Below are 14,834 nucleotides of genomic sequence, written 5' to 3' on the forward strand. Positions count from 1 at the left end.
CTAGATGGGATGGTAAGCTGAGGAGCACAGAAAAACGCTGATTTGGACAAGTTTTGACTAACATGGAAGATGCATTGCAGGTGAAATATCATGTGGATGAATGCAAAGTTTTCTGTTTAGCTCAGTAAAACAAAGGCAGATTATAATTAACAGCAATAATCAGGTACGAGACCTGGGTGTCTTGTGCACCAGTTGTTGAAACTAAATATGCAGGGGCAATGGGAGCTGAAGCAAGTCAATGCTATGTTGGCTTTCATAGGGCCTTGCAAAATAACAACTAAGTATTGTGTGCACTTGTGGTTTATTTACCACACAAAGGGTGGTCTGGAATGCGAGTGCAACTGACGTTCATCAGGCTGATTACTTGGATAGCACAACTGACATATTGAGAGACTGGATCAGTGAGGGCTCGATTCACAGGACTTTACAACAATTGGGGGGGGGGGGGGGGGGGGGGGGTGTCATTGAAACATGTAGAATTCTAACAAGACGAGACAGGACAGGGTAAATGTAGAAATGATCCTCCCAATGATCAGACAGTCCAGAACTCGTGGTCTCAGACTAACAATACGGATCGGCCATTTAGAACTGGGAGATGAGGAAAAATTCCTCGTGCAAAAAGTGGCAAGCCTATGGAATTCTGTACCAAAGAATGCAGTTGAAGAGCTAGATATACTTCTTAGAACTAAAGGGAGCAAAGGGATGGGAGTAATACAGAAATTGCAAGGCTGGGGCAAATAGCTTACTTCTGCTCCTATTTTATGTGTTTTTCGCCCTGTGTCTTTCAGAGCTCTGCCATCTCTCACTGTTTAGATCATTTTGTTTTTATTCCCCCTGTCAAAATGAATGTCACATTGGCCTGCATATCTTCAATTGCCACATCATTGCCCACTCAGTTATTTGTTTGTAGTTTTCTCATGCCCTCTTCATAACTTAGTTTCTGACTCATCTTTGCTTCAACATTACATTTAGCAACCACTCCTCAGATAGTTCATTCAAAACAGTTTTTTAAAACATAAATTGAGAAAGGTTGAGGCTCTAACACTGATTCCATTGGCACTACCTTCTAAACTAGTAACATCAACCACAGAGAACAGACACCATCACTGCAAACATCCCTTGCAATTCACATGCTATCTTTAATTAGAATTGCATTTCTGTTCCTCAATTGTATGGTGGGATGGAGAGTGGATCTATTCCTTCAAAAACAATTGCATGAGTATTTGACTGGTACACACACCAATAAAAGCCCTCCGCCTCAGAGGGGAGTGTGTGTAGTTCCCATATTTATGTGTTTTTTTAAGTTAAAAATCCAGAAATCACTTACCAACTGGTCTTGGTTAAGGACTTCCCCTCGATCAAGCCTTTCTTGGTAGTCATCCAGCTTACCCTTAAACAAAAGGGAAATTTCTGATTAAAAATTGCTGAACACAACAGCTGTAACAAATGCACACAAAGTGCCAACTCTAAAATCGAATAACAAGACAACACAAGATTCAAAATCACCCACTCAGCACATTGTCATTTCCATTTTACATCCCATGTTTCTTGGTTTCAAAGATGCATAATTCAGATTCTGCAAAACTTGCCTAAACATATCACTTCCATGGAGTTTCATGCTCCAACTTGATCATGGCAAAATACAACGCTAATATAATCCACAAACACAGCAGGGTACTACAATTATAAAAAACACTATTAACTGTATTCATGCCTTATGAAAATAGAAGTGGCATCATCTGCTCTGTATAACTGCAATGCTTTCGTTCATCTGCTGTAAAAGCTTTTAACAGTTAAAAAGTTACTTTTTTCCAGTCTTAACCAAATGCTCTGTTTTGTCTGTATTAAAACTAAATGACACAAATGTTTTTGGATTAACAATTGCATTGCACATTTACTGTGGGGGTAGGGGGTAGAGAGAAGAGAAAAACCTACAAATAAATGTGAAACGAAATAGGAGACAAGGTGAAAGCACATTTGAACAGATTTAGCATTTTCTCATGCATTGTTGACACTTAAATTTGTGATCAAATCTTCACACAAAGACAAGCAAATACTTAGCCCAAATTCAAATGAAACTGCCTAACTTCATTACTTTATGCTGATATTTCTTGCCCTGTCGAAAGCATAATACCCACCCAGTGGGTGAAATGCAGCCGGGACACAATTAAACTTGAGTGTAGACCCATCTGAAATTACATCCAGCACAGGCAAGTATCCCCCACGTGATAAAAGCCAAGCAGTAGCAGTTTCTTTAGAGGCACTGAGGTCCTCCTCAGCAGATACTTTCACTACATGTCCAGAAGCAAAGGCTGCCACAAAATGTAAAGCACAAGTACCAATTGCCTCAGCTTTGCAATCCGAATGCTAAAATCACATAGCTACTTAAATGTATTTTCACAATTCTTTCAAATTCCCCTCAAATCTTTCAATAAATCAAATTTTACAAATCATTCCAAAATATTGGATCCACCTTCAGACCAAGATTTTAAAAAAGATATCTCAGAATTAGTGACCAAAGGAGAAGAGAAATGAAGAATGGGGTGACCTTATAGAGGTTTACAAAATTATGAGGGGCATGGATAGGATAAATAGACAAAGTCTTTTCCCTGGGATCGGGGAGTCCAGAACTCGAGGGCATAGGTTTAGGGTGAGAGGGGAAAGATGTAAAAGAGACATAAGGGGCAACTTTTTCATGCAGAGGTTGGTAAGTGAGCTGCCAGAGGATGTGGTGGAGGCTGGTACAATTACAACATTTAAGAGGCATTTGGATGGATATATGAATAGGAAGGGGTTGGAGGGATATGGGCCGGGTGCTGGTAGGTGGGACTAGATTGGATTGGGATATCTGGTCGGCATGAAGGGGTTGGACCGAAGGGTCTGTTTCCATGCTGTACATCTCTATGACGAAGAAAAAAGGGTGGGTTCGAGAAATTCAGGAGATTGAAAGGTCCTGACGTAAGTGTTGGAGGAAATGACTTCTGCGATGCTGAACGCATAGACAGACATCTTTCAAAATTCTATACATTCTGGACTGGCAGTGCCTACTGCGAAGTTACAAATATCACACCCCAATTTAACAGGTTAAGGAGAAAGAAAGCAGGGAATTTATACATGAGATGGGGTGGTGTTGCTACAATGTGTAAAGAAGAACATAAGTGGATGCTGTAACTGACTGAGCATAATCAGCATTGACTTGTGAACAAGAAAGCTGATGTAAATAAACCTATTCAGAGTTCAGTGAGGATATGACTAGGGCTGTTGGAGGACATAGCATTCTTGAAGTTTCAAAAGACTGGATAAAATAGATTGGCAAGGAGAAATTAAAGCACACAAACTGGACTGCAGAACAGCAGTGAGTATCTTAAAAAAGAGATTAACAGATTTCTCTATGCCAGTAACAGATAGGGAATCGGTGTGTGTGCACGTGCGTGCGTGTGCATGGGGGGGGGGGGGGGGGGGGGGGGGGGGGAGAAGAGAGAGAAGAAGTGTTTGAATGTGAATGCTCACCCATGATTGTACTGAATGGCAGAGCAAGCTCAATGGACTGAATTGCCTACTCCTGTTGGTGTTCCAAATACACTTAGCCTTATATAGAAATCCTATGGATAATGAGACTAGATTAGATTCACTATAGTGTGCAAACAGGTCCTTTGGCCCAACAAGTCCACACTGACCATCTGAAGAGTAACACACCCCCAACTAATGCACTCAACAACTGTGGACAATGTAGCATGGCCAATTCACCTGACCTACACATCTTTGGAATGTGGGAGGAAACCAGAGTACCTGGAGGAAACCCACATGGAGAATGTCTCTGTGGAGTTTGCACAGTTGCCCAGGCTGGAATCGAACCTGGGACCCTGGCACTGAGCCACCGTGCTGCCGGATACAAGCAGCTAAATTAAAACTTACTGATATTCTGCTCAAAGTTTGACAACAACTGCTGACCAGTATGAAGTTTGGAGTGTGGAGCAAGTCAGCATCATTGTTAAGCCAACTCAGGCAACAGACCTGCATTAGAATGGTGGAAGTGGCTGAAGATACAAACCAGCAACAAAGAACCACTTCAATCTTTTTCTCTACGCGTCAGAGTCAAAGTGTGACATCAGAGGAAAACAGCTAAGTGAGTTGTGGCTATTTCTTCCACATCTTATTGGATTTTTTTTTTTAAGATTCGGATTAGATTAGATTCCCTACAGTGTGGAAACAGGCCCTTTGGCCCAACCAGTCCACACCGACCCTCCAAAGAGCAACTCTCCCAGACCCATTTCCCTTTGACTAATGCACCTAACACTACAGGCAATTTAGCTTGGCCGATTCACCTGACCTGCACATCTTTGGACTGTGGGAGCAAATTGGAGCACCTGGAGGAAACCCACGCAGACACGGGGAGAAATGACTAAGTGACTAAAATCAGGAGACATTATTACAGTTAAAGAAAAAAAATTATGGAACTTACTTAAAATATTTAGCAGCAGAACTAATTACAACACGATAGCAATGGCAGGGCAGGCAATGTGTTGCAGTTGACGTATTGGCCTGTAGTCATGGTTCAGAGTGTTTGACTAAAGTGAGGCAACCAATGTGATGGTTCAACAGTCGAGGATTTATTTCCAGGTTGGAGGGCACATCAGTTAACTCAGCAAAGCGGGCTGCCATTTGAGCTGGGGGAGGAAAAGAAAGAAATGGGGTGGTAATTGGTGATACCATAGCAAGGGGAATAGAGCATCTTCTCTGTAACAAAGGCAGTGTCTTGTGGGCTGTGCTCCCAAATGTGCCGAGATGTACAACATTTGTTATGGTTCTCGACAAGAACTTCGAATGGGAAAGGAAGGACCCAGTTATTGTGGTTCACTTGGATACCAATGACAGATGTAGAATGAGGAATAAGATTCTGAGGTATTTCAAGTAGCTCAGAGGTATGTTAAAAAGCAGAACCACAAAAGTAATCATCTTAGAACTACTAAGTAAGACACAAGTTGACAGCACAAAACGAAAAATTAACACAACCTGATAGCTACTAGCGTGATTATGTGTTTTATACTGTTTCTCTTGCAGAGGCATGCTGACAGTGGTGCAAAAATGTCTCTTTCAGACATTCAGCTTTTGGACAGCTTTCAAGCAAGTTAAGATTTCTGCTAGTTGCTGGAGGTAAAAGCTCCAGGTTACCTGCTGCAACAGTGGAGTCTTCCTTTTTTAAAAAAGACAGATTGCTTCTTTTAGCTTCCTTTCTACTGGACTGGAGAGTGACGGGTGTTTTGATTAGTGCTTAGTTATGGACCAATCTAATCGTACCTTGAGCGCAAAACCAGCTGGGGGATGGGGTTCTTGGTCCGACTATTACAGGTAAGGCAACAGAGGAACCAGGACTGGAAACACAATATATAGTACAAGAGAGGGTAGCATTGTGAACAATGGAAAACTTCAGTGCAGTGGTAAATTGGAATATTGGTGCAATTCTCTGTTTCCTCTTGAAGGAGTGTCACGGAGCAGAGGGGATAATCTCAGACTAAGAAGTCACCCTGTTAAGACAGAGGAGGAGGATTTTCCTTCCCTCTAAGAGGGTGGCGATTCAGTGGACTTCTTTTCACCATAGGGTTGTGTCAAATGGAACATGAGATGTCTATTGCAGCCTTTCATCGACTTAATCAGTTAGGGGATAAATCAGGGATGTGGAGTTGAGGAATATCGGTTCTGCAGCATCTCAGTGAATGGCAAAGCAGACTCAATAGCCCAAATATCCTACTTTTGCTCTTATGGTTACAGTCAATTTTATGATGATGATGAGGAATCAGTTTGGGTGAAAATAAAAGACAGCAACAGAAGGAAGTCATAGCAGAAGCAGTCTTCCTGTTCCCAAAAGAAATGCCTTACTATTAGACAAAGCATCAGTAAATAATAGAGGCATGCAAAAAAAAAAGGAAAATTGTCAGTGTTTTTCAACTGCATATTGACTGGGCAAATCAGATGTGCTAGGTTAACACAGTAGTAGTAGCCGTGGACTGCTTCAGCAACTGTTTCTTTTGAGCGTTATAATGCAGAACCTCTCTGGGAACAGTCTATGTTTGATCTAGCAACATGCATTACATAATGTGTAATGAGGTAGAATTACTAACATGTCTTTTAGATAAGGATCGTCGAAGAGAGCAATTGCAACATGGCAGAATTTCAAATTCTGTTGGAGGGAGGGCAACTCAGTTCTCAAACAGGTATCTATCACTTTACTGAAGATAATTGAAGACACATGAAGAAAGACTGCCCATTGTAGCTGGGATAAATCGATTAAGGGGAAGGTTAGTATATGTGCAGTTGCAGACATTTAACCAGACATTTCATTACACTCAGCTAAAAAAGGTTTCGATGGGAAGATGGTCATGAAGATCAGCCAAACAGGCAGCATACAAAGTGGTAAAAACCAAACGGTAAGCCAGAGGACTGGGAATCCTTTTTCTCTGCGAAAGAGAAACAAAGCAAGCAGGAACACTAGTGAAAGTCTTAAATTCTCTGCCTGCAAGAGTTGTGGACATGATGTCGTATTTTCGACAACAGATAGATACATTTGAGAAATATCAGGAGGTTGAGACTGATGATGGATTGGAACGAAGGAAAAGTTGAGGCCTGAGCAGATCAGCCATAATCTTCTGAATGGTATGGTAAGCTTAAGGGCTTGAATGGTCTACCCCTGTACGTCTTTCTTATCTTTTGTCAGTACAAAAGTTATTCACACCATTTAAAATGATCACATAAACAGTGAATGTCAACAGATTCTAAGTTTAAAAAAAAAGCTTGAAGCTAAAATAACAGTTATATTTGTTTCTGATGAAGATCAACACTGTTTCAATTATGGATAGTATTCTCTAAACATAGTTCACATGCAATAATGAGACTCGCCATAACAATTTCAGTTCAAATCTCAAAGCTCGATGGCAAAAGCCAGAGTCAAAGCGAGATGTGAGGAGACGTGGCATTGTGACATCCACGGCTCAGATTTGACTAAGCGAGGAAGAGAGAACAATCACTTTTCTGAGCAAGTGAAATATAAAACTGTCAGGTGGATCCATTTAAAACCAAGCACTCTCTGCTGCTTCTTTTACATAAGTTCTGGGACGATACAGCGTGCAAAACAAAGCTCGCACTCTTGATCCTTCCCAGTTCCAAAGTAGTGCATTTAGTGCTGAAGATATTAACTCTCAAAAAGCAAATCGAACGTGCATTCACTAAAGCAGCACTTTCAATTACGAAGTCTCCTCCCTTTATGAAATGCAAGAGAAAGCAATGACAAGTCACAGAAGTTTTACTGAGGTATCCTTTTACACGTGTCCATAGATTTTCTGTTCATCCAAGAGATCGTGGGAGCAGATGAAACACAGACAAGAGAAAGAAGTTGACACAAGTAGTGTTACTACCTGCCACTAGAAAAATAACTTGGTTTGGTTAAGTAGAGAAACTGCACATTGCATTTGTCGCATGATTTAAGGAAATCTGTTCGAATAGAACATCTGTTTCATTAATGGCCCATGTGAAAGTAATCTGACTTGTCTGGTCTCCATGTCAACTCCTGACCAAAGTAATGTGACTGACTCTTAACTGCCCTCAAATAGCCTTTCAAGACATTCACTTGAAGGGCAAGTAGGAGTGAGGCACAATTGCTGACCAGCAATGGCTGCATTCTGTGAGAAAAGTGACAAAGTATACAAAAAAATTGAAATGGAGGTTCGACTCATTATCTAGAAAGATTTAACACAAAAAAGCTTGTTAGAAACAAAAGTGTTCAATGCCTTACTGCAAACAGATGATTCACAATGCATTTAATCCTAGTTTCAATTTATTGCCTACGCTTTTTTTTAAAATTTAGTTTGTCAGCAGTCATAAGCAAAGTTCACAGTTCAGTGCCTCCCAAGTCCAGTGTGCATTCAATACTATTTGAACAACTTATTAAGTCGAGCCTCAATTTTGATTTGCTCAGCTCGCAACAAAAATAGCCATAAACATACAAACTCCAGCCAGAATTTGTCAAATACATAACTCGAATAATTGTGCTTACTGTTACTCACAGATATAGTAACATAGGTGAGGAACAGATGCACGCTTGAATAAATATCCAAAGGTTGCTGTCTGAGTTGCACTACTCCACTGTTGCCATCCCAAAGTCAGTAATGTGACGTCCATCTCAATGCTGAGATGCATTGAATGTCAAGGTGTTTCTAGATTTGTTGAGTAAATCCAACAGGTAGTTATTTAAGTACACTTTTAAATGTGAATTATGACAGAATTGCTCTGACACTGAAAATGAGTTACAAATATGGACCCTCATTCCTTCAGAAATTGTGGTCTAATCCCATGCTTTTTCACCAAGAGTGACAGTCTGTGTAGTTTTGGTTTGCACTGCAGCTTTGCAAACTGTCCCATCAGCATGCGAGTGAGTGACATGTAAACAGTGTTATCAGTATGCTGACTGGCTCACTTTTCACAAATAAGCAATATCAGTTTCTTTCAAGCTTTTCCAGTTCAACCACAACTGAGATCAATTGATTCAAGCCAGATTATTTTGCCATGTTTCAATCCATGTTAACTGAAAGGGGTGCCCTCTCTTTTGCTGCTGATTTCATGAAATATGCCAAGAGTGCTAGTTAAAAATAAAGAAAAGAACGTGGCCATTAAAATACTGTTCGTAGCATTGTTACCACTGATTATACATTCAATCCTCATTGTCTACTGATTTGCTGTCTGAAGGTACTCAAGAAATCAGCCCCAGACCTGACTTTTTTTTCTTCTCACTGACTCATGGTACATTCAAGAATTGCAGACGAGTAGCAGCAGAATGTCCATAGGTCAATACCTCATGGATAAGGATTTAGTGAGGTGAGCACACTGGTATTACAATAACTTGGCTGCAACAGAATTCATGTAAATGTAAGCACATTAAAACTAGCAGCTCACAAAAAGATGCTGAGGACTCAATCAAATCAATTACAAAAGTGTTGTCACTGACATTAATTTTACTGCATTTTCCCCAACATATTTCGAAATGCATTTCAATTTCGTATGCTTCAAAAACAGTGGCAGTAATCCTGGAATTGTTGAAATTGGATAACTCTCAATCATAGGCATGAACAGCCTCAATATTCCTTTTGGAGCACCAATGGTGTCAACCTCACAAATGATGTGAAATTGGTAAATTTCTAAGAACATCACAACTAACACTCCAACTCCATTTTGACCGTATCATGCAAAGCCAAACAGGAACAGACAAAGGAGTCAACATGCAACTGTCCAGGCTTCCAAAAAAAAAGCAGGTTCAGACATTGTCATATTAGACTTGAAACGATGGCTGATGCGCTCTTCACAGGTAAAACCAGGCCTGCTGACTTCCTCCAGCACTTGGTTTATATCTCAGATTGCCAACATCCACCACACTGCATTTATTTCAGTTAATTTAATCTTTTGATATCCAGTTTTAAATGGTAAACAGATAAAAGTAGCAGACAAAACAGATAAATAGCGCAGTTGCACTTTTTTTGTGGTGCAAAAGGCTTTCTCCTAAACAGCCAGCATATTCAGTATATTAAGTACTGTCATTGTGATTCATTTCGGTGATGGAAAGTTACCTGCATGGTCAGTTGCATAATTTAAATGTGGATGGTGTAAACAACCATAGCTTGAATTGATTATGTATTTTAGTGTCTTAATATTTCAAGAAAAACACCAAATGTATGATTCTTTGTGCCTCACCATATTGTTTTGCTGCATGACATTGTGGGTAGAGTTGAGGTGGGGCAGTTGGTGTTAGCATTAGTGAGAAAATTCAAACATAAAAGAGACACCAAACAAAATAATGCATCTTTTCTCTACTTGAATGGAATGTCAATGTTGCGAGGGAGGCCAGAACTTGTTACACATAAACCCAGTGGCTCACTCAGTGATTTCATAGGGCTGTTTATGAGGGCAAGCAGATTTTATTTCGAGCTTACTAATAAACTAGTTTTCTCTAAACAACAAAATAGTTTCATAGTCACCAACAGAAGCGTAATTATGATCGGCAGGTCAAGAATCCCAAACATGTTTGGCAACTGTTTTAAATACAACCTAAAACTCTGGAAGTGATGTTCCACCAGCTATTTGGTGAAATGTGAATTCTTATGCCCTGGCCTCTAGATTCTCAGCCCAAAACACTACTATCTCTCCTTAAATAGACAAGAGTTTGGCCTTGATGTAATATTTTATTTTGTACATTTCCATTTCTTCGCACAGAAATTCAAAGGCTCCATTCTAGCTACAAAGTGGCTCATGGAGAAAATACTGTGTCTGACTAACATTTTAGCCCATTAGGTAAATGACCTATTCAAAAGCAGAACAACATTTGTCAAAAGGTTTCTTAAAAACAAAAGGTTGTACAGAGAAGCAATTTAAAAGTTAAGTACAGGTACACAATCCTTTATCTGAAATTCCAAAATCTGAAATTGTTTTCATGGGGTGCACAGCATCATTTAACTACACGCCCCAACCAAACCCTGTCACTCAGATGTGACGTGGCTGTGTGGTTGAGTACTGGCAGGCTTCAACTGTGCCTCAGTGCTCGTACTATTGATACTCTCCTCTGCTGTGAGGCAACTTTTTTTTAATTTCCCTGTGAAAATGTATTTATTACGAATTCCGAAAAGTTCCAAATTCCGAAAAACAATTGGCCCCAAGGATTTTGGATAAAGGATTGCGTACCTGTAGTACCCTAGAAAGCTGTGGGAAACAATTGCTGGGCCCCTTGCTGAAGTGTTTATATCATGCATGAGGTGCCTCAGCTCTAGAGATTCTACCATGCCTAGAAACATGGCATTCCAACCGGAACTCTATCAACAAACACATTGACTTGAACCCCATTTACCACCCTGAGAAAAAGAACTGGAAATAACATCACCAGAAGAAATGACATCACAACCCAAGGATATCTGAGCACATAAATAGAAAGCCTGTCATTAACACCAGTGCTTCACCAGAGGCTCACTGATGTTATCTAGTATGGTGACAAAACTAACCTTCCAGCTCAGTGAACAAACTTACCTAAGGGTAGCTAACATCATGACACTATTTAAGAAAGGTGGTAAGGAAAAGCCAGGGAACTATAGAACAGTGAGCCTGACATCGATGGTGGGCAACTTGCTGGAGGGAATCCTGAGGGGCAGAAAATATATGTATTTGGAAAGGCAAAGACTGATTGGGGTAGTCATCATGGCTTTGTGCATGGGAAATCATGTCTCATTAATTTGATTGACTTTTTTTGAAGAAGTAACAAAAAGAATTGATGAGGGGAGAGCGATGGACATGATCTACACAGACCCCACTCAAGTATTTGACAAGGTTCCTCCTGGTAGACTAGTTAGCAAAGTTACATCACATGGTGAGAACTGGCCAATTGCATACCGAACCGGCTTGAAGGTCGAAGACAGAGGGTGATGGGGGAAGGCTGCTTTTCAGACTGGAGGCCTGTGACCAGTGGTGTGCCACAAAGATCTGTGCTTGGTCCACTGCTTTTATATAAATCATGAAAAGATTTGGATGTGAACGAAGGTAGTACAGTCAGTACATTTGCAGATGGCACCTCAGGTCACCTCAGATTACAATGGGATCTTAATCAGATTGGCCAATGGGCTGAAAAAATGGCAGAGTTTAATGTGAGGTGCTACATTTTGGAAAGGCAAATCAAGGTAGGACGTATACCCTTAATGTTAAAGGTACTGGGGAGTGTTTCTGAACAAAGATCTTTGAGTGCAGGTTCATAGTTCCTTGAAAGTAGAGTCGCAGCGAGATAGGGTATGAAGGCAGCATGGCATGTTTTCCTTTAGTGATAAGAGCACCAAGTATAGGAGTTGGGAGGTCATGTTGCGGCTGTAGGGACCACTCATTAGGCCACTATTGGAATACTATGTACAATTCTGGTCTCCCTCCTATCGAAAGGAAAGTAAAGTAGGAAACTTCAAAGGGTTCCGAAAAGATTTACAAGAATGTTGCCAGGAATGGAGGGTTTGAGCTATTGGAAAAGGATGAATAGACTGGGACGGTTTTCCCTGGAGCAGAGACTGAGATGTGACCTGATAGAGGTTTATATGGTAATGAGGAGCACGGATAGGGTAAATAGACAAGGTATTTTCCCTAGGTTAGGGGAGTCGAGGACTAGAGGGAATAGATTTTGGGTGAGGTGGGAAAAAATTTAAAAGGGACCTAAAGGGGCAACTTTTTCACGCAGCATGGAATGAGCTGCCAAAAGAAGTGGAGGAGGGCGGTATAATTACAACATTTGAAAGGCATCTCAATAGATTATTGAATATCAAGGATTTAAGAGGGATATGGGCCAAGTGCTGGCAAATGGCAGTAGATGAGGTCAAGATATCTGGTCGGCGTGGACAAGTTGGACTGAAGGTTATTTTCATGCTGTACCTCTTATGACTATTTAATGGTCAGGATTTCTTAACTGCACTCTGGCAGTGGGCTTGTGAAATTGAGGAGGCTCCCTTTGATGCCTGTCTTCAAAACCTCAAATTCTTTCCAACTGAAACAAGCTCCAGCATGTCTTATTGCAGATATACAGAGAAGTTTATTATATTTCTCGATAGCAAGTTACGTATTTTAATAGGCAATTCTTGCGTCAAGTGAATTAGATCTGTTGTGATCCTTGAGACATGTTTTGGTTATTTAAAACAGTACACTTTTGTAGAAATGCATCCACACACGTGACTTTGTTACTCAGAATTCAACTTCAGTTTAAAACTTGGAACAGCTGGCACCTCAAAGGTATTCCACCCTTCATGTCTGATCTTAAACACCATTTTTTTTTGTTTATTCACATATAGGATTTGGACATCAGTAGCTTCATGTCCATCCTTAGCTACCCTAGCGAAGGTGGTGTCAAGCTGTCCTGTTGAATGGCTGAAATCCATTTGTGTACGAACATCCACAATGCCATTATTGAGACCTCCAGGATTTTAACCCAGCCACACTGAAGGAAGGGTGACATGATTCCAAGTCAGCATATAGAATAATTTGGAATGAAACTTGCAGGTGGTAGCACTCCTATGTATTGCCTGCCCATGCCCTTCTAGATGATAATGTTTGGAAGGTGCTGTCTTCAGAGACTTGAGTTTTTGCATCTTGTAGGTAATACTCACTGACTGTTGGAGGAGACTACTTGGAATATTTGTGGATGTGTGCCCATGAACTGCTTTGGTCTGGTCAATATCAAGCTTCTTGGGTATCATTGGAACTACACTAATCCAGCCAAGTGGGAATTAATTCATGATATTCTTGACTTGGGTCTTATCAACGAAGGCTAGAAGAAGATTGGACGTGAGCTACTAGCCTTTGACCTGCTCTTATAGTCACTGTATTTATATGGCTACACCAGTTCAGTTTATCTTCAATGGCAAACTTCAGAATGTTGACAGTGAGGGGAAATTCAGCGGCGAGAATGCTATTCGATGCCTAGGGTTATATTCTATGTTGTTGGAAATGGTCATTGGCTGACACTCCAGTGTGCCAATGTCTACCTATGTCTACCTCAGCAATCTAAACATTTTTGCTGAGTCAGTACAAACCAATTTCCTCCTCTATTTAACCCGACCTAACATCAAGAGATTGAGACTCGAATTATAAATTTCCATTCACCATTACACAAAACGATCCTGGCTATGTTTCTTGAATGGAACAGCATTTGTTTACTTTCCTTGTTTCAGGCCATTTAAAAAAATTCAAAATTGCCCATTAACAATTGAAAACTGTCCCAGCCCTTTCTTCAATATACATTTAATGCAAAAAAATACAAACTGCTATGTGCTTGAATAAAGCATAACTTGAGACAACGATCATCCACTGATGACTTCACAACTAAGTTCAGATATTTTAGTTAATTTAAACGCAGGTTAAAAGAACTTTACAGCAGGAACTGCTGAAGTACAGGGCCTCTTTCCTGTATTGTATTTACACGAATAACTGAATTGGGGCGGAGGGCGAAGAGAAGGCTGATATATCCCTTCCAGATCACCAACTCGAGATGGAAATGGGGTAATTATTGTTCCAAGGGTTGGGACTCGGGTTAGTTTTCTTTTTGTGTGAAGGCCGAAGCCTCCTGTGCTGCAGCGGGGCCTCTGCTCTCTCCTACCTTCTTCTTCTCCATGTTCCGCACTTTCTTGTCGATGACATTGAGGACCTGTCTGAGTGCTTCATTCTGCGGCTGTGTCGCCTGTCCCTGGCCGGCCTGGGCACTCACCGCTGCGGCAGCGGAGGCGACGGCGGCCGCCTCAGCTCCGGCGGCGGAAGACGATCGCGATTCGGCCGCTTTTGTGGCGGTGGCTGCGGGCATTTTCTCTCCTTCTCCTGGGGAGCGGCTCAGCTTCGTTTAAAGAAGGTGGTCGGGGGGGTGGAGTGAAGGAGGGGGGGAACCCAGCGGCAAGAAGCGAGATACAAACCGGGAGAGCAAACGGCGGCGGAAATAAAGTTGTGAGTTTGATTGAAAAGGGAAAAGGTGAAGAGACGCGGCCACTTCTCTATCCGCGCGACACCAGCAGCACCGCCGAGACTGAGGGCGGGGGCGCGCCGCGAGAGTGCGCTTTGCGCCCCCGACAAAGGACCCGGGCCTAGGCTGGCCGCACCGCGCCTGCCTGGCCGCAGCTTTCACACCTTCCACGACAAGCACATTCATAAGAGTTACGCCATTTGTCTGCTGGAAATTGGATTATTTTTTCCCGATGACTCACGAGATTCCAGAAAATCTTTCCGACGTTATTTCGGAGATTGGAAAAGGACTCTCAGCAGCAGCAAAAGTGGGAGCTCAGATTCGTTCCCTA

The 14,834-nt window shown here is 41.4% G+C and overlaps 1 protein-coding gene across 1 annotated transcript in view; it reads right to left on the reverse strand.

The window, feature by feature from the left end:
* The window catches only part of caprin1b (cell cycle associated protein 1b), a 109,676-nt gene extending 95,121 nt beyond the window's left edge, over positions 1-14,555 (reverse strand). Inside the window, exons 1-2 of the mRNA XM_043705513.2 lie at positions 14,150-14,555; positions 1,328-1,390 (exon numbers count right to left, since the gene is read on the reverse strand). Coding sequence (XP_043561448.1) covers positions 1,328-1,390; positions 14,150-14,350 — 264 coding nt within the window. The 5' untranslated portion in view covers positions 14,351-14,555. The remainder of the gene's footprint in view (positions 1-1,327; positions 1,391-14,149) is intronic.
* Between the last annotated feature and the right edge of the window lie 279 nt (positions 14,556-14,834).

This window comes from Chiloscyllium plagiosum, unplaced genomic scaffold (assembly GCF_037043375.1).
Source record: "Chiloscyllium plagiosum isolate Xiang-an unplaced genomic scaffold, Cpla_swu_hap1 HiC_scaffold_18, whole genome shotgun sequence".
Taxonomy (NCBI): domain Eukaryota; kingdom Metazoa; phylum Chordata; class Chondrichthyes; order Orectolobiformes; family Hemiscylliidae; genus Chiloscyllium; species Chiloscyllium plagiosum.